This window comes from Hetaerina americana, unplaced genomic scaffold, assembly GCF_022747635.1.
Source record: "Hetaerina americana unplaced genomic scaffold, ioHetAmer1.1.p SCAF_4, whole genome shotgun sequence".
Taxonomy (NCBI): domain Eukaryota; kingdom Metazoa; phylum Arthropoda; class Insecta; order Odonata; family Calopterygidae; genus Hetaerina; species Hetaerina americana.
Window position 1 is genome coordinate 11,795,521 of NW_027286985.1, and position 20,479 is coordinate 11,815,999.

General features: G+C 33.5%; 1 protein-coding gene across 2 annotated transcripts in view; it reads right to left on the bottom strand.

The window, feature by feature from the left end:
* The window catches only part of LOC139691926 (cardioacceleratory peptide receptor-like), a 435,230-nt gene that overhangs the window by 9,675 nt on the left and 405,076 nt on the right, over positions 1 to 20,479 (bottom strand). Inside the window, exons 2-9 of one of the 2 annotated variants that reach the window (XM_071589876.1) lie at positions 17,692 to 17,830; positions 17,253 to 17,356; positions 15,703 to 15,796; positions 11,379 to 11,474; positions 10,751 to 11,041; positions 10,146 to 10,343; positions 5,139 to 5,319; positions 1,451 to 1,506 (exon numbers count right to left, since the gene is read on the bottom strand). In XM_071589876.1, coding sequence (XP_071445977.1) covers positions 1,461 to 1,506; positions 5,139 to 5,319; positions 10,146 to 10,343; positions 10,751 to 11,041; positions 11,379 to 11,474; positions 15,703 to 15,796; positions 17,253 to 17,356; positions 17,692 to 17,830 — 1,149 coding nt within the window. In that variant the 3' untranslated portion in view covers positions 1,451 to 1,460. Of the gene's footprint in view, positions 1 to 1,450; positions 1,507 to 5,138; positions 5,320 to 10,145; positions 10,344 to 10,750; positions 11,042 to 11,378; positions 11,475 to 15,702; positions 15,797 to 17,252; positions 17,357 to 17,691; positions 17,831 to 20,479 lie in introns of those variants that run through there. The other variant, XM_071589875.1, reaches the window with a different exon arrangement.

A 20,479-nucleotide genomic window follows, 5' to 3' on the forward strand; every position in this document is an offset into this window, starting at 1 on the left:
GACGACAAAGTACTCTACCTATATTTAACTTCAGACTTTATTCTAAACTTACTTGAATCATACTTTATATTAAGAGAGGGTCATGCGTATATCATGTAGGGCCAAAGCTGTAGTCCTGGTACTGGGGGAATTTAATCTCACTAATATCAAGTGAGGAAAATGGCTGGAACTGATTGAATGAAAGTAACTAAAGCATACCAATTAGGAAGGAGAACCTGGATCTGGTAGAAAAAGGATCCAAAACAATAGCTCTCATGGTTTTGTAGATGATAGTGTTTCTTTATGATAAACCCAATGAAAGCATAGTTAAATGTGGTAATGGACAACATAAAGGGATGGCATAGGAAAAATACTTCAACAAACACATGCATGAGTTAGTGATGTCTTTAAGTTAAGGACATGAAAGATGGGAGACCATAGTACTCTGGGTTACCACAACCTAAAAATAAAGCATCTACCAGGAAATTGTAAAAAAACAATAACTCAAAAATCCTCTGTATTTATAGCAATATCTAGTGCTCCCTGGTGATCACACTTTGGTCTTATTTGTCTTTCTTACATCAATTAATGAATTGGCTCTGTTTTTTGGCCAGTAAAATATTAGAAAGATCTAAAATTTTTCCACTACCTTTTAGCACATTTCAGCAATTTAAATTGCATACCATTCCACTATATACTGCAGGGTTTTTTTGGATTTTAAGGAGCACTTGATACAGTCTCAACTGCATGTAGTTGTAAAAGCTGAAGGGTGTGGAAAAGATGAAAAGATACAAGACTGAATTCATTACATGATTTGGAAATGATGAACCCCGACTCACTGGTTTTATAATTTGCTTTCCTTTGATAGGGGCCATAACTTTCTCCTTGCAAGAGGTTAAAAAATATGCATTAAAATGGCTTCTTTTATGTAAAGAAAAATATAATTACTATAACTAACATGAACATTATGGATAATATGAATACACTGTTCTTTCTCAAGGGTCTAAGTGATGCATTAAAGCTAACTGAAGGAAAATAATAAATAAATATTGCATCTGTAATAAAAATCGACAGTGTAAACTAATAATGAAGTGCAAATAACTGTCTTTAAAACTTAAAACTGTTGACCATACATACATTCATCATTATAACTAGTAACTATGCAATGCATGAAAAATACTGGCTTGTCTTTTTATAAAAATTGAATCAAAGCAAACATTTGTAATTATAGCAATTTTGTACTATGATAAAGCAAAATCAAATCAACTAAAGAGCAGCACATTAACTAAAAAATCTATTGGTCATACTTTTTCATTTGCATTTTAAATCAACTCCATTCTGCTACATGATCCCATTAATATGACTATTTTTTATTTGTGAAAAGCTAATAGATGTTTACTTTATTAGCTCCTGAATAAAAAATGAATTTTATTAACTGTGTGGCAACTAATGGATGTAAGTAGAATGTAGCTCCAGTGTTTTTAAGCTTCAGCCATTGACCAGGTTCCAAGAATATGAAGGATAGCTCTGTGGACAAGTACAGACATTTATACAAAATTAAAAGTTATAATGATACACATATCATATGGGATTTATAAATAGACAATTATACAATTAAATGTAGAATAGCAATATAAATACATTTCCAGGTAGCTAAATAACTGAGATGGAAAATTTATTGACTACTTACAGTAGTTCTTAAGGTCATGCTAGGGTGAATCTCAAATTTATACCTGTTTTCAAGAATAAAAACCCTATAAAGACTAGGTAAACAGGCACTTTGTATTGCGTATCAGCCAGTTCATATTTAGTTTCAGTGTGAAACAATAGATGCTGTTTAAGAGGTTACTTTTTAATTATCATAAAGGAGTTTTACGAATAGTCTTTACTTAAAATAATTCTCTACATATTGGCAAAGGAAAGCTTCACCAGGCACAAATTTTCTTTACTGGAGTGTGCTGTATTTTTAGATGCGTGCACTAAAATGTTGCATAAAGCTTAGTATTTTTTATGACTGAAAACTTGAAAATAAACAAAAAGTACTAGAGCTTTAGTTTCTTGACTGCATCCATACTCAAAAATGACTTCAATGATGATGCACAATTCATTGCAACATAAAAATAAACATATGTATATGAGAAAGGATAGTAGAAAGCAGGAAGGGGGTATCTAAAAGTACAGTCTAACAAAGGTTTTCACTTAATCATGTCATTATTATATTTATATCAGTATCTCACATGTACCCATTATGATTTACAGAGGTCAATTGAAACTATAGGAGAAAGAAACACAGAAAGCTAAGTAAGAAAAGTTTGATTTTTTTTACAGCAATGTCTACTTTACACATCAAACACAACACCCTCATTGAGAATTTAGATAGTATTAAGACTGATATCAGTCTCCAAATTATCTAAATGCTCAATAAATACATTACCTTCAATTATGATTACCCAACACACTAAACATTAACCACTACACTAAAATTTAGAATATAAATCCCTATTTATGTATAATCTTCTTTAACTTACTATCATATATTTATGGAGTTTTTCTTCATCAATCTCACAGGATAGAGATGAAACCTGAGCAACTAATTTTTTAGAAAGAGCCAAGGATTTTGGTTAATAGAATAGGCACAGAGGAAAACTTGTTGCCTTTTTCTTAAGCTATACTGGCCAACATAGAACACTGGGAAGATCTTCAAAGATATTGGCTGGAGGGTCTCTGGCCCAAATCACTGGTTAAGGCTTTGAACAATTGCCTGTAATATTATCATGTAATGTATTTATAATATTATTTTTGTGATGTAATATTATTTTTCTTTGAGAGTGATGCAGAAAATACAGGTGTGATCATAAAAATGCAATTTAGTATCTTACAGCTAGCTCTTTAATTCTCAACATTTGTATTAAAATAAAAATAACTGCAAAAGTTAAGCATTGAAACAACAAAACTGGAGATTATTGATGATTTTACTGCAGAGATTAGTATATCTTAGTAAATATGTGTCTTTAATATTGGAGAATAATCTCCTAATGTAAAAAATTTCAGTATATTTAATTTATTTTGTCTCTCATTTCAGTGAACTTATACTTGGAATTGAATGCCCAGGTTAAGGTTAAGCATTCTCCCATATCTAATTTTCATACCTAATTAATACAGTTCAGCTTTTTAGAGTGTGTTGGCTCAATGGTCAGAGCTCTTGGCTAATAACTGGAGGGTCTTAGTACAATCCTGGTGATAGCTCAGCTACTGACACCTTCAGCTTCACTCAAGCTGTATGTATTTCATGAATACTGACTCTGGCTGGGCAAACACAGGTGGCAGAGGGAGAGGGACTAAACCAGATGCCTTAATGTGTGCATTTCACATGCTGTTGGCCATTGTATTAGGTGAGCTCCACTATCACCTATCAAACCAAAAGTCAGAGGTAATCACCATACCTTTGCTTCAACTTTTATGTATATCTTGTCCCTCATATAAAAATGAACCATCTTGATTTCCAGGGTAACAGAGTTTTTGAAAAAACTTGTAAGACAACCAAATAGGCAAAATGCATTTTGATATTCTTCTTGATTATGAAAGTGCCAGCAAGTGAAGATAAATGAGTAGGCATGTGGATTTGCTTTGTGATTAATTTATTTTAAGCAAAACTCAAGATATAAGTTTTTACTAACAAAGTTTAATATCATATCACTGGGCCCAGAATTCAGAAAAATGATTAGCAATATGAACATCGTAGCTTTCCATACTCTACTGTTGAATGCAATTATTATTTTTTTGCATTTCTGAGTAAATTTGATAATTTCTGAGGATGGCTCTTAAAATCAATGTTCTCGGATTAATTTTCCTAAAACATGATAGCTCTGTTTGTTTAACAGATGTATTAAAGAAATTAGTGAGATTTCAATCACCAGAGGCTTCTGATATTGAAAGATTGTAATTCAACACAGTATACCTCGCTGAAATTTCAATTAAAAAATCCTGATACTCAATTCTTATGAGGTGCATTTTTTTAAAGTCATTTTCATAACCCAGTGCATGCCACAAACTGCCTTTGATGTTGGGGTGAGACTCATTTTTCAATAAAGAGGTGCGCTCAGTTAGAATTACATATGCCCACCCAGTTGTGTAATCCTTGAAAAACACATTTGTGCAGTTCGTAATCTGCACAAATGAATGGTGATAAATATGAATTTATTTAGAGTTAATTCATATATAAAACATCTGCATAAATACTTTAATGTGGTGGCACTTGGATTGCTGAGATAGGGTGTTCTTCATATGGCACCAAAATAGGGCTACAATATTCTTCATTATGATCAGGGTAGCCAAGATAAAAACCCTCTAAGAACGTTTTAAACATTACCTAAAATTTAATAAAAAATCTCCCTGAGAAAGTATAAACCAGTGATGTGCTGTAAAAGAGTATTTTAATGATACTGTTACTTTAAAATGGGGTTCTCATCTCCTAAAAATGAATTAGTATCAGTTTTGAATGAGAGCATAACTTGATGAAAATAAAAGTGAGAAAAATTATTCAAAGGGAGCATTTATATTGAGAATATGAAGGATAAATGAGTTATCATTGGTGTTTCACTTTTTAGATTAAATGAATAAAGGTTATATTTCATGAATCTGAACACCCTTCATAAAATCTTTAATGAAAAGGTTTTGATAAATATGAATGAAAGCTTTATATACCTTTTATCAGACCTTCAATCTTCCTCCTAAATCTCATTGCACTATACAAATTGAGTCCTTTTCAATAAACTCTCTACATACTACACATTCTATGTTCAAGTATTAGGTATGCCATAATTGAGAGCATTTGTTATTTTGCCGAAGCATCAGTCATGCTGAGGTAAACTTTGATTGATGCACAAGAAGTGGAGTGACTCAGGGAAAGGAGGTTAAATTATAACAAAAAGAAATTTGAGCAATCACCAATTCCAGCAATTGAGGTTAATGTCATCAATAAGAATATCAATATACACTACTAATGATGGCTCTTCCATTGCCATCTCAAGTCTTGCATGACAAAAAAATACAACTAGCACATTAATATGAAAATACTGGGATTAATTGAATTAGCATATTTGTTGCATGCATGCACCTGAATATTAATAAACTATGAAAGAAGATGTAGAATGACATACCTCAATCCTCGACACAGTCTTGTGGAGAAGAGACAATAAATTATTGGGTTGGCTGCTGAATTGAGTGGTGCCAAACTTTGTATGAAAGTCGCAACAGCCATATTTGTTTGTGTCCGTGGCACATGACCATACACTTGCAGCAAGTCAAATATTATGTATGGACTCCAACAGACTATGAAGACTACACATCACATATTACCAGAAGTTCCATCATGGATGTAATAGGGTAAAAGAAGAAAAAAATGAGGATTTCAATTCCATAGATGTAAATGAGGTGCACTCCAAATGAAAATCATGTTTGTGCAATTCTTACTAAGGATATACTAAATACATACCACTGGTTAAACATTTCAAACCATATTGTAATACTAATGAATTGCAATTAAAAAACATTTTGCTAGGGTTTCTATTTAAATAGATGCATTGTTTACACTGCAAAAGTTGCATGCATTAACAACTCAAATTAAGCAACTTTCAGGCCACTATAATCTATAGATTGAATTATTATTATTATTAAAAATACACATGTGCTGATAGACATTGTCAGGTGGCACACAAGTCCCAAATAATCGCAAAAGATAATACATGAAACCAGACTTCAAAACACAAATCTCTTTAACAAAACAAGTGAATCCCCATCCCATTTACAACCATTAATCAGCAAGAAAAAAATATGATAAATTAAAAAAAATTAAGCTATTACATATAATACAATACACCACACATAAATCAAATTATTACATATATACCTTACATCTATTCTTAAAAGTATACACTCTGTTAGGAAAGGGCTAGAATATTTTTGCAGGTAAGGTGTTCCACTCAACAATTGTTCTTTTTAGAAAAGAAATTTTTTTTTTGTTCTCTGCTTATCTAATTAACTCATTATCAAAATTTTCTCTGCAAAAATATTGACTACTCATGGGTTCAAATAAATATTTCATCTCTCAGCTATCCAAATAAAATATTTCCCACTTTTTTTTATAAAGGCTACCTTATTTTCCAACAAAAATGTAGTGAATGAAAATTGAGTTCCTATTTTCTATGAGTGGAAATGTTAACACTTACAATTACAGATATTTCAATCTTGAAAAGAAAATAGAATTTGGTGTAGGTATCAAATGAAGAGAATGAAGCTTCAACGTAAAGTGAAAATTTACTGTATAATACAATGTATAGCAAAATAAATAAATTTCATACTTGATTATATATGCATCTGAAAGGTCTGTAATTTAATAAAGGCTTGCAACTTACTACCATCGTTTCTACTTTGTGCTAAAAGCATTCACTATGATATGATAAAAAGCAATGTTCTTGATACTTCTGATTCATTAATTAGATTATGAAGAATACAAATGTTGTATGTGTCAGGTAGCAGTGGCCATAACACATTCAATATGGTATCCAGATTTTACTTCTGTGTAAGATTATTTAATTAATGAATCCAATATTCCATTCCACTATATTAGCCAGTTCTACTGATAATTACACAGCATGCCACATGTCTGGAATAGAGTAGGTGAATTATAAATATATTTTTATTTTAAATCAACCACAGGTTTGCATCTAATCAAAAGTTATTTGGTAAACTGTAATGCTTCTCAAACTCCATTCTGTGTGTTTATGGAGATTGATGACTTGAGGTGATGTCTTTCACAATATTCATTAAAAATAAGTGTCATAGAAATCCATGTATTCTAATTATTTTCACATATTCTGGGATTCTAAGTATTTTGGTCATGAATTTAAACTGGAGAATAAAATTAGTTACTTGAAAAATCCATAATTTGATCATTTAAATGATATGACACTCATTTTCAACTGCTTAGTATACCAAAATGATTAAAAACTTGCAATTTGTCGATGGCCTTCAATTGTACAGTATTGAGGGACAAACCAGTTGAATTGAGAAAAGGCAGGGGACAAATTGAATAGTCTCTTGGGGCTAGGTCACTTGCTGAAGAATCTACTGTGGTTGGTGCCTGCAAGATCAGCTTGATATTGATAGCACTTCGTCTTACTTTTTAGTCACAAAAGAAAAAGAATGAGTAGTCATCATGACAGGAATTTGATGCATAGGAAGATGAGGGTAGGGTGAGATGTGTAAATGAGGGGCAGAAGATATCCAAGGAAAATAATCAAAGGAAAGGGAAAAGGGGGGAGAGAAAGATGAAGCCACAATTCTGTTTTGATAACAGTGGCATCATCATGAGGCAAAACAAGATTGCAAAATTCGTAACTGGACAGCTGATTGCATAGAAGTAAACTAGGAGGTGGGTGGTTGGGTAAATGAGAGGTAGGGGAGGGGATGAATGGAGGCAGGGTTGGATGTAGGTCAAATGGGTGAAGATAATTGGAAAAAGGGGGAGGGAGACAGCGGGTTACAGGAATGAATTTAAAGCATTGAAACATTTTCAGATAAAGCTAAATCCATCGGGTCCAATGAGGCAGTTGGGGAAGGTTTTGAAACAGTAAATCTGTAAAATATATAGTGGTTGATATCAATTTGGTGTATCTGACAGCGCTGAATTTTTAGTCTATTTTATCTAAAGTGGGTTGAATGTTCCTTGAATTTAATGAAAAATTGAAGCTTTAGTTGACTGCTATGCTGCATTTCATGTCATAAAAGATGCACCCTAATTTCAGTGGGGCACGTACAAAAAAAAGTTTTAATAGTCCCAACGGAAACATGATACCTAATCAACTTAAATAATAGTTTCTTGTTAGTTCCATGCTGTTTTGTTATCATCAGTTGAGATAAAATATGATTAAGTTCATTCAATAGCTCCAGTGCAAATCTGTCAACATCGCAGAAGCGAGACAAATGATATTCACATCCCATTATAGCAATGAGCTTAATAATAACAATTCTAACTACAACATTCTCCAATTGAATAATAAATATTATAAATAAGTTGACATAATCACCTAAGTATGATTGATTCAAAATAGGCAGTACTGACCATCTGAGGTACAAATAACATTCCATATTGAAAGATAACCCATGGAGTTCAAGCCTTCGCATATAAAATGCAGATGATTTTTCGAACCATTATTTTGGAAAATAAAAGGTTGCCTTATATACCTTCCAATATGATAGTTGTACTGCATGGTCAAGGGTGTTTGAATTGGTACCAATAAACTGGATTTATGGAGGGTAGAGTTTGACATCAACTTTTGAAAGACAGCATTTTAATTTAAATTTTATAGAGAATGAAATGGATGCATTATGAAGTTTTAAACAACATTATATTTCCAACTCTACTTTATAAATAATTTTCTAAGTATCAAATGTTTGGCTCAATATCTTGCTGAAAGTTTTAACATTTTAGAGAAATAAAAAAATTTTTGAATACTTATATTATTTCTAAATGTCCGTTTTTCAGCTGAGGGAGATCAAACAATACAAAAATAGGATCTGGCAGAGTTTAGTCCAGTGAAACTGACCTCAGGGGTTGCATGATGGGTGCAGGGGTGTTGAAAAATGTTAAAATTGATCTAATTGAAGGTAAGTCTCATGTCCAGGAGTATTGTGACGGCATTATTATTTTGCCCTTACACAGGATAAATTCTGTCATTTAGTATTTTCAAAGCCATTAGATGTAATTTAATGCATGCTTATCTTATTAGATTAGATAGGCATGCATAACTTTGACCCTCCCCCACAAGACTGAGGAGGAGGGACAATCACCAAAATGGAAAAATAATTATGGTATTGTACAAATAGTTTATGTAGCAACATTTGTGATGATTTGCCACTTTCCTATCAAAGGATAAAATGCTATAAACAAGGGTAAGTCAATATATAAGTTGCAAACATATCTGACAAACTCCTATAAGCTGTCACAAGCATTTCATTTGGAACACTTGACATATCCATCGTTAAGTTTTTGAATTAGCCCCCAGTGATTTTTAACCATTCAGGCCTCAAAAAAATCATTTAGGTGGCCGACGTTTTGAAAATGATGGTACAGAAGTCTGAGAGGTTACTCATAGCTGTGATAAAACAGAATACTTATTTGCTACCATCTATTAAGACTTGTAAAGAGATGAGATAAGTGTTTGAATGAAGAGGGTCAATTATTTACATTAAATTTAAAAAAATGTCAGGAATTTACTTTGATATTTATTGCCTCTATCCAGTTTTGCGAGTTATTTATTGACTTACCCTCATATTATGGCTCATGGATTGCCATAGTCAAGATGACTTACTCAAATTTATTATGAAATTATTACTAATTATATTTTCAAAAGAATATGTTGAGAGAAATATTTTTTACCAAATATCTCTCATAAATATGTTCATATGAATTTGTATTTCATGTGAATATCATAAAATGTTGGGCAGGCATGCTCATTTTTATGTGTAAATATTATCTTATACATGAAAAAGCAATAAAAACTAGTTTTATTAATATTTCCATGGTTCTATACGTCCATCAAATGTTTTTTTTACTCCAGTTTTACAGGACCTAGTGGAAATTAATATAACTGAATTTAAAATACATAAATGATATACAAACCACATTTTGGTTTTCAAATAAAAAAAACTCCTTAAAAGCAAAAAAATTTTCAACCATTTAGAATTGGAAACCTCTATAATTGCAATTCTTCCAAAACTTTATTACAACCTGGTAATAAAACAAAATTAACCACAAGCCCCTCAAAATGAAAAAAAAGGGTTTCATACATTTGAAAAAATTATCAAATAGATGAAATATCAATGAAATACTTTTCTTTTGGATGACTCAATAATAATTGAGCAATATTTTGGGTAATGAGTGAGTCAATACCCCTTGGGAGTTTCCATTAAATTTTAGATGTACAGTTATAATGCCTGAAATATGACCTGGGCTAGAGATCGGTAAAATTTCAGTTAAGGAATACTAATTATGTATAATATGAATTATTTTCTAAATATTGCTTAGGTAAATCCAATGTCTAAAGGTTTATAATTAATTGATGTTAACGTAAATTACAATGAGATTGTTTAAATTAAACTCTCACCAAAGACTATGACAAACGTCATTTTGATGGTTTTTATTTTTGCACGAGGTATGAGACCTCTTGAACTTGCTCTCCTGCAATCTGCTTCATCCTCCGTTCTCACCACACCACTCTTGCAGCCCCTGACACCCCTGCGAGGAGGCTGAGCTGAGTCTCCTACAGGTAGTACAGCCATTATTTGATCGTTGTCTACAGCACCTTAAATAAGTGCATTATTTATGCTTCACAAAGGCACAGATATAAACAACTTATCCCGAGATCAGCGAATGAGAGTAATATAGGAATTATAGATTGTGACAAAAGTTTTAATAGTTACCATGAACGAATTGATGCTAATCATTCAGGGCAGGAAAAAGCATACAATTTTGTCGCAAATGAAAGATGGTCAGGGAAGATTTGTGGATTTAATGGTCAGTTTAACAAATAAGAGAGGATGATTCATTTGACATTATAAAACATGCATGGTGTATTTGTTATAACATGGTGATATACATGCATTAATGAAAAGTACATGAGCATATATGGACATGATTATTATTCAAATTATTTCCATTAATTTATACTACCTAATCAATACATGGGAAAAAAATAATGTGAATACTTACTATTTCTTTTATGACTATGATTATTCATTGCTATAGGCATAAACTTTCTTCTAAGCGCTGCATTGGCTGATTCTTTAACTGAATTTGCAGATTTACTCCTGGACCCTGAAGTTGATGAAGCTGAAGAGGCAACATGTAGGCGCTGCCCTTTGCTCCATATTGTCAGCAATATGAGTGCATAGCATGCGGCAATGAGGAGAGCAGGGACTACAAAAAGTGCAGCTGTTACCAATGTCATGTATAGCTGCCATTCCCATGGCTCTCGAAATTCTATCCAACACTGTAATTGTCCTAAGCAGAAGACATTAATTCTAACAAGTGTGAAATGGTGGCGAGTCTGAGAAAACAGTAGCAAGTATATATGCAAAAATCAAGTCAAGAGTTTGACAAAACAAAAAAAAATTATTTTTTCGTCTCATGAAATTCAATCTTAAAATTTTAACTTATTGAAATATAATGATAGTTATGAAACAGAAAATCTTCAACATATTAGGCATATATATACAAGTATATTGTATATACGCAATGACAGGTGATACAAGTCGAATGACAGTTGAATATGGGAGGAGTCAATGTCGTGGCAAAGTGACATGCTTAAATTGAAATAAATATACATATATCCTCCTACCTTGAATTGACTTCTCGTGGTATAAGATGAGGATGGGTAATGAGAAAATAGCACTCAGTAGCCATGCCGCTGCAACCAATATTCTAGCACGTCGCCCTAAAAATGAAATTCAGTTCCTGTCAAAATGTATATCAGATAATACTTATGATAATGATGATTACGAGGGCGGTTCAATAAGTACCCGTGTTAGAAATGAAGAAACCATTTTTTCAAAAACATTTTTTTTTTATTTTTCAACAGTGTCCCTTTTTAGAACGATACACTTCTTCCAACGTTCCGGCCATTTTTTTAACCCCTCCAAAAAATAGGATTTTTGGAACTCTCCAAAATACACCTCTGTCTCAGCGATAACTTCCTCGTTTCAGTTAATTTTTTTTCCCGCGATCCATTTCTTCATGTTAGGGAATAAGAAAAAGTCACACGGAGCCAGATCGGGTGAATACGGGGGGTGCGGCAGCAATTCATAACGTAGTTCATGCAGTTTTCGAAGTTGACAGCCGTATCAGCTTGTTGTCCACCGTGAACAATCGCGGCACCCATCGGGCCGACAATTTTTTCATCGCCAACTTATCATGTAAAATATTAATTGCCATTCCGGTCGACACACCCACGGCCTCTGCTACTTCGCGCACTTTCATTCGTCGATCAGCGAGAATCATGGCTTTGATTGATTTCCTCGGTAACCACGTCTCCCGGGCGTCCTGGTCGCTCTTCATCAAAAACAGATGTTCGCCCACGTTTAAATTCGTTGAACCAATATCTAACTGTGGTCATAGATGACGAAGTGTTCCCATAAACAGCATCCAAATTTGCTTTTATCTCATCGCATTTAATCCCATCCAAAAACAAAAAGCGAATTATCGAACGATACTGCTCTTTTTCCATCTTAGCGAAAATCACGAAACACGTCTTACTCGAATGGCTGCCTAATCCAAACCAACCTTTAAATCAGTGTGAAATTTGTTTCACCGTCGTTTGATAGATGGCAGCACCCGATTATAACAAACTTTCCTCAGGAATGCCCTTTGTTGTCAAACACGGGTACTTATTGAACCGCTCTCGTATTATATGGATGTTTTAAAAAATATTTATAAATTATATATATATACTCGTGTAATTTTCAACCCATACATATTTACTTTAAATTTACATTTTTTACATATCTCATGCACAAGCTAACCATGGTTTGTTCATAATCATTAAATACTGCTAAGTTAATTCCAGCATTTATTTTAGCTCCTGAAATTTCGTAAAATACTCATGTTCTAGAACTGAGGGGTTTCAGATGCTCATTCTGTGACTTTTTACTCTTCCCATACTACCCAAGCAACAGATCAGGAGATGCATTAGACAAATTTGAGAAGCTGAGTCACAGGCAACATACACCCATAGGTAGTCCTGATAAAGACTGTTTGATCATAAACCTCACATACCTGCACCTTAATGGTGTTGCTGCAGGAATGAAATTCACTTTAACCCCTTAAAACAATACCAAAGGAAAGAATCATAATTGATGTGGAATCTGCAATACAATAACTTCCCAAAGAAGATACAGAGGGGAAGATGGCGGCTGCATTCTCCACAACTTGAAGCTACCAAAGCAACACAAATACAACAGCTGACAGCGTTGATGGATCTTTTTCATTGCAAGAACATATTCACATAGCCTTCAGACAAGAGGGAACAATACTGTTTTAATCTCGAGATTGGAATTCAAGAGAAAAGTCTCTGAGATTTTCATAAACCTGATCTATCGAAAACTAAAACCTGACCTAATGCCCAGAATTGAATGGAACACTTGGATCATCATGAAGAAGTCCTCCATTCCAAAAAAAAAGAAGAACTAGGTCTTCTGCCAACAGCCAGCAAACCACCAAGATTGAACATCTTTCTACAAATTCACAAAAAAGGAATACCACTCAGACCAATAGTGAGTCAGATTGACGGCCCTGCCTGCCTCTGCTTGTTTAGGCACTTGACTCAGTCACTGCAACTCCATGTGAGAAGAGCATCTTCCTTCATGGAGAACTCCATTTATTTCATTGATATCTTGAAGAGCATAACAATGAACGAAAATAGCATCCTGGTCACCTTCAATATCCCATCCCTCTTCAGCAACATGCTTATCCAGGAATCAGTGGACATTGCCAGGTGAAAACACAACTTTCTTTGGGATACCAACGGATTTCCCAAAACTCGTGGAGTACTGCATTCAAATTTATTTTTCCCTTTGGAACAGGAATTACTGCAAGCAGAAAGAAAGGTGGGTGATGGTTTTACCACTCTTGCTTGCAGAGGCAAATCTTAACGCAAAGAACTTTGAGAAAACGGCACTGGGCTTGAATGGCGAAAAACAACCCTTTGGCTGAGATACATCAATACACTTTTCATCTGACCTCATGGGTCTTAGGAACTGAAGAAAATTCATTCACATATGAATTTCTGGCATCAGGTCATAAAATTCATGATGGGGATGGAAAAGGACAACCAACTTTCCATCTTGGTGAAGAAAAGAAGAAATAAGAAGCTTGGCCATGGGGTGCACATGAAGAAAACCCAGACTGACTGATACTTGAACGTTTTCTCACACCACCACCCAATGAAGAAAATTTTACTGGTTGCCACACTAGTGCATTGTGTGCTTACTGCTAATTGAATAACAACTCACTATCCACAGAAAAAGCTTAAATAATGACAGCTCTGAAACAGAAAGATATAGAAGCGACTTTGTCCTGTTATGGACTGTGAAGAGGGAAAGATACTTACAAGGCAAGACAGGAACCATAAAAATTAAAGCCCAAAGCAAAGGCCAACATTCCTTTCATCACTGGAGCCATTGAAAAGATTACCAGAGTCCTAAGGAAGCATAGTGTTGACATAAGATACAGTTGAATGACCAAAATAGCTGACCATTTGACAAGGCCCAATGACATAATTCCCCAAAGTGTGAACCATGGAGTACATACACCACAAGACATCCTCTTGCGGGAAGTTCTACATCGGTGACACCTGTAGACAAACAAATGCCCAAAAGAAACAACACCAGAGAGCCAGGTAGAAAAAACAGCCCAGCTTATCTACAGTCTATGAACATGCATGGAGTGGACCAGGGAACGACATAGAGTTTTCTAGAAGTATGAGTAATAGCCACAGAGAAGTTATACTAGCCAGATTGACAAGAGAAACAATCAAAATTAAAAAAAACAAAATAAATTTAAACTGAGGAGATGGATGTCCACCACATAGTACATGGGAAGGAGCTATCTGGCGAATTGTGAAAAATAAATCGTTGTTCCACAGAATTTTATGAAAAACTATCGGTTTTGTTTAACAGTCAACATCATCAGTCAGCTATCGTGCAACCAACCAATCAGGGTGCAATCATGTTAAGGCAGTGAAACCTGCAACAATCTACCTTTGAAATGAAATTAGATTGCTGTAATGCCCATGTCAATAAACTGAAGATTCCCTGTCCTGAAAGTAGATTGCTGCAATGTCAATAAACATGGCAAAAACTCAAGGAACATGCAGAGTTCAAGGGCCAAAATAGATATAACTTAATGTTTTTAGCAGAGTTACAAAGTTGTAAATAATTGATATTCCTTTAAATTATTTCAATATATTGACCATTATTATCAATAGATAGAATTTGAATGAATTCCAAAATTTACTGCCAGTGCCTCGAATACTGCAATCATAGGCAGTATGATCACTGACAGCTACAATTGTTTGCTTTTACCTCAGTACAACAAGCAGGTAGCAATAGTTTTTTCAGCAAGAAAAGTCACAATTGTGATGCAATCATTAAATGGCATAAATGGCAGTTGATTTTGGAATGCAATATTGTAACTCATATCTCAAATAATATTTTTTTTTAAACTTACAGTTAATACCTCTCTTGGATATGGGTCAACCCTTGATATTTTTCATTGAAATCAATCTTTAAAGAGTGACCTTCACATGAGTATATACAGTATTCTACAAAATACAACTGCTCAAATGTGCAGTTACTTAGAAATACTAATTTTTTAGTAACTTATACTTCCGCTACAAATGATAGTCATTATGATTTCCTTTTTTAAATGCCTGCCGCAATAAAGAACAGCATAAAGTTAAAAGTTTTCAACATTTTAGTTTCAAGGATTGGAAGAGTCCAGGCATTCAACATTATCAAATTAAAGAAGTAGAATTTTGAATTTGATGTTTCAAAATTGGTTTTTAATGCAAAGAATTAAAATTGTTTTCAATTCATACCTTAATGGCGAACTCTCATATCAAATATATGTAATCACTTTCTGTTGGAAAGGGTAAAATGTATACTTACAGCTACCAGAAAAATTCATGGGGTGTGCAATTGCATCATATCTGTCAATACTGAGAGCTACTAGCACGTAGGTAGAAGAATATGTCACCATAGCCTGAAAGGAGGAATTATATTTGAACATATGATAGATTTAATCATTTTAAATTCCACGAAAGAAATTAATTTGGGATTAAAAAAATAGAATACCATAAATATTATCTTAAAAGACTGAGTATTCATCCTATAAACTAGACTCCTACTTGATGGAGTGATTAGAATTTTAAGCACTTAAATATGAAGTCTAAATATGATTGTTATTAGGAAAAATTAATTCCCTAGTAAAAATACAATTTTCTCATGATGTCTAAGTGTATTTGCAGTGAAAGTGATTTAATGGTTGGGACCAAGTGTATCACTTATCCTGACATGAACATATGAAATCAGGAAATGGTTTGGTAGTGAATTTAAGAAAAATCTATATTTTACTCAGAAATGAATGAGAATGGTACTGTGTGCTAATTTTAAAATCACTGAATGGATTTTTATAACCCAAGTCATTGCTCAATTTTTGGGATGCTAGATATAAGTTTGCTCATGTTAGTCAAACCATTCACAGCTTTAAATGCATTATATATACATTTTATGAGCTAATGACATAGAATTCTATATCATATATGTTTACACATTCCTGTTAAGATCACAGCTGAACCAGTAATGAAACAACACCTGAAATTCTATTATATTCACGTATGGGTGTTAGTTAAGTTTAATAATGGTAATGATAGCATTGGATACGATTGTCAAAAGTTCAAAATAATAAGTATGAAACAGTCATGAACTCAAAGACATCTTTTTAATTTGCATTAATTTTGAAGCAAGCCACTACATGAAAATTATGGCATTCATAAAAATAAAATGAATGCTCTATGCATGAGATTGTCACTATATCACATAATTTGAATCAAAAATGATGAATGTCTTATTGTTTAGGAAATGAAATCTATTTAATACTTTTTAGCCAAGATGTAAATGTTAATGGTTCAAAAACTAATAATATAAAAGGTTTTACAGGGGATTTGCAGTTTTAAATTTAGCATTATAATTAGGAGAAAGCTAGACTTCCAACCGCTAACTAGCATCACACACTCACACACACTTGTACGTTCCTATATGACAAAAGAGTTAAAAATCATATTCAGCATAACCTCTACTTTTTAATTTATTGAGAAGAAATATGGTTTTAGAGCTCTCAATCAAGCCAAAACTTAATGACATAGTCAGAGTGGTAATGTGTTTCAGCAGTGGCTAAAAGAAAGTGATTCAAAATATATAAACTTCCCAAACAGAGAGTCCATTCCTAACTTCCAATTTATGGAAAATATGAGAGATAATTAACAAAAAAATAATCCATACCTATTGTTTTGATCTTTTTAGTTCATTTTAATCATTATGTAAGGGAATTGACATGGATAATAAAATGTTAAAATTCATTTCACAGACAACATATTTTGATGTGGTACTTTGCAACAGGATAAATACAAAATGTAAAATTAAAATATTAAAACTAGTACCTGTAAGAATCTAATCAATTTGCATGCTACATTTCCTGCATTCCAAGATACTGTTATTCTCCAAACAATGTCCGTTAGAACACTTATGAGCCCAACTGAGAGATCTGGAAGATAAAAAGATGATCCTTCTTTAATTTACATACTATGTGGAAAGTGACAAGTTAGGTCATACATTTTCTTAATGGTTGAAAACAAACAAAAATATTTACATAATATGAAGTAATGAAGACAATAGTATAGTGATAAGCAACACAAGGAAGAGATGGCGGACACATTCAAAGTACATGGTGTGTACATTCTTGAGTTACGCTCTGGGTTAAACAGAGAAAGACCATCACTAAATGATTGTGTCTCTCACTTCAAAAACAGAATTGATCCTTAAAGCTACAGCACAAGTGTGCCATGTTTTTAAAGAATAAGCTCACACTTTCAAACTCACCAGCAATAGCTAGATGCATTATAAAAAAGTTCATCCTAGATTTTCGACTGGCTTTGGCAAGGAGGAGAGCCGCAAGGACAGCACAGTTTCCTGCCACGATGAAGGCAAAGAGGATCCAAAGGAGTGCAAATTGCTCTGCCTGCAAGAGTAAGAGAAATAGAGTGAATATTCAAATGAAATTATTGACTTTATAATTCCACACACTTTGAGTGGAATCATAGTCAATAATTTCATTCCAATATATTATTCAAAATCCATAAAGTTATGCCAGAGATGACAAATACAGTAAAACTAGAATGATGACTTATCTTTTCTAAAAATATATACCAACTTAAATTTTGATATGACCCAAATTTTCAGCCAGGAGACCAACTGATAAAGAATATTCACACATAATTTTCATTAGGAGAAGTGTTTTAGCTTTCAATAAAAATTAATTTTCTTATAATGTATTCAGAAGATTTGATCGATGTAAGATTCTCGAAGTAAAGTGCTTTGAAAACCCAGGGAACTTTGAAGTTTAATATTAATTTAAACATAAATCTGGTGCAATAGGTTGTAATGGTTAGCTTCAATACACAGAGGAATCAGTTTTTGAAATGGCTAATGAAATATATAGAAAATCAATGATTTAAATTTTGGATTGTAAATATAAATTTTTCGAAAAATGAACTGTACAATTTGAGGAGTTAAGCACTCCTCACGGTAGTCCTTAGTTAGCAAACATAGGTCAGTGAGCACATCGTTATGTTATTATTTTTCTGATGATGGTTTTGCTCCTCTAGGTCATACATTGGGGTGAAAGTTTTAGTTGAAAAAGGCAAAAGAATATTTTCATGGCAATTCAGGGACTTCAATTCTACCCAATTACTCCAGGATGTATTAACAAAACAGGGAAATATTAGGAAATCCTTAGCATCAGGGCGAAGGGCCAAAATTACTCCGTGATAAAATACTAGTTGATGTATGTTTACATATTTTTTGAATTAGGTTAGAAACCATGTTGCACTATGTTTCAGTCATGTGATTCGCATTGATGCAATATGTTTATTTTATGTTAATTGACCTATTGTTGTACAAATCGTTAATATTAAGGTGGAATACAGACGCGTGAAACAGAAAAATAAGTTCAAAGAAGTTTGAAAAATGGAATTATGAATGCATGAACTCTTTCGGCACGGGTACAAATAATGAACGGATCTTGCGAAACTTATTCAATACCTTAATAATTAAAATTCCATTTTGTCTTCCAGCATTTTCAAACATCAAGGTTGTTCTGGAATTGTTTTTCGCTCGCTGCGTCTATTCAGTCGAGAATTACAGCGAGTTGCAGCAATGAATCTGTTGAAAAGTAGGCAATCCCACGTACATATCTGCTGCCGGTGTAACGTCATCAACGGCGCGAAAATTCGGGAAGGCGAATGGATGGGCGATGGACAACATGCAAATATACAGCAGCGGAGTTGTTTAAGACAACCGTGAATACTCCTAGTCGTGCGCAATTGAAAAATGGGTTAAAAAATGCGGTGTTAGAATCAAGTTTAAAACGTTCATGCAGAAAAATGACGTGGTTAATTTAAGGCATTGGAAAATCCCTTAGCATTTAATGGTGAATTTTAATGGTGAATATTTTATCTTTCTTTGATCAACCGGATTTACCTATTATTTATTTCCTTTACTCATCATTTTCATTTGGAGTAGAGAAACAGGCTTAATCGAAGTACTGAAGATGTATAGTGGTAAAAAAATTGGATCCAACCCAATAAACAAATAAAAAATGCGCAACAAGTTCGAAACGTGATATCACACGCGAAAGAAGCGATGATAAGAGGGGATTCAGCGAATGAGGGAGTGTGATGTGAGAATTGACGGATAGAACGAATTTGGGGAAAATACAATTAAAGTCGTCAAGGACAGAATTCGGGGGATTAAAGGATGGGAAGCTTTTGCCATTATATTTCTATGACTGGCGAAAACAAAAACTTACCAGAAAATGACACCAGAAAAATGCAAGGAGTTTGAATTTCTAGTCAGTTGCTAGAAGAATGCATTCCTTCGATGAATTTCCTATCGGTTATCGTTTACAGATTTCTTTCGCTTTGTCCGCGCTATTCAAGCTGATGTGGAGAAATTTCGACAAGCATGGATGGGATTTTTGTTACTTTAAAAACCGATACGCCAACAGAAAGCTTCGCGCCGAGTATGATGGGATATTGTCGTAAGTTCGAGGATGGGAATCGTCTCAGAAGAGAGCACATTTTGCGTTCACTCACAACAAAAAGGAAAAGTCCATTCTCGTGAGATTGTTTAAACGTCATTTATGCTTTAAAAAATAAAGAAAACCAACGCGTATATATAGATTTTACTCCATTATCCGCTTCTCTCTCTCTCTCTCTCTCGAAATAAAGTGTATCCAGAAGAAAAGTAGAACCCAATACAGATTAAATTTTAATGTTGAAACTGAAAAAAAATAAAGGAATAGTTTCCATGAAGGAAAATGTCTCCGTCCCCATTAGGGCATAGAAATAGTAGGGAAAATAGTTTGAAATAAAAAATAAAAATGAGAGGTAGTCATCTGGATACACGCAACATTTTTCAATGTGTCAAAATCGTTTGCCTTAAACGGGATTTGAACCCGGATGCCAAGATGCCCGGCCGAGTGCTTTAGCTTTACACTTTGAAAAGGTTTCATGGTAATGTGCGCATTAGCGAGAGACTTCATTTAATGTTACTGTCATGGTATTTCTCGCAGTTTCTTTGAATTTGTATTTATATTTACTTTAAAGTT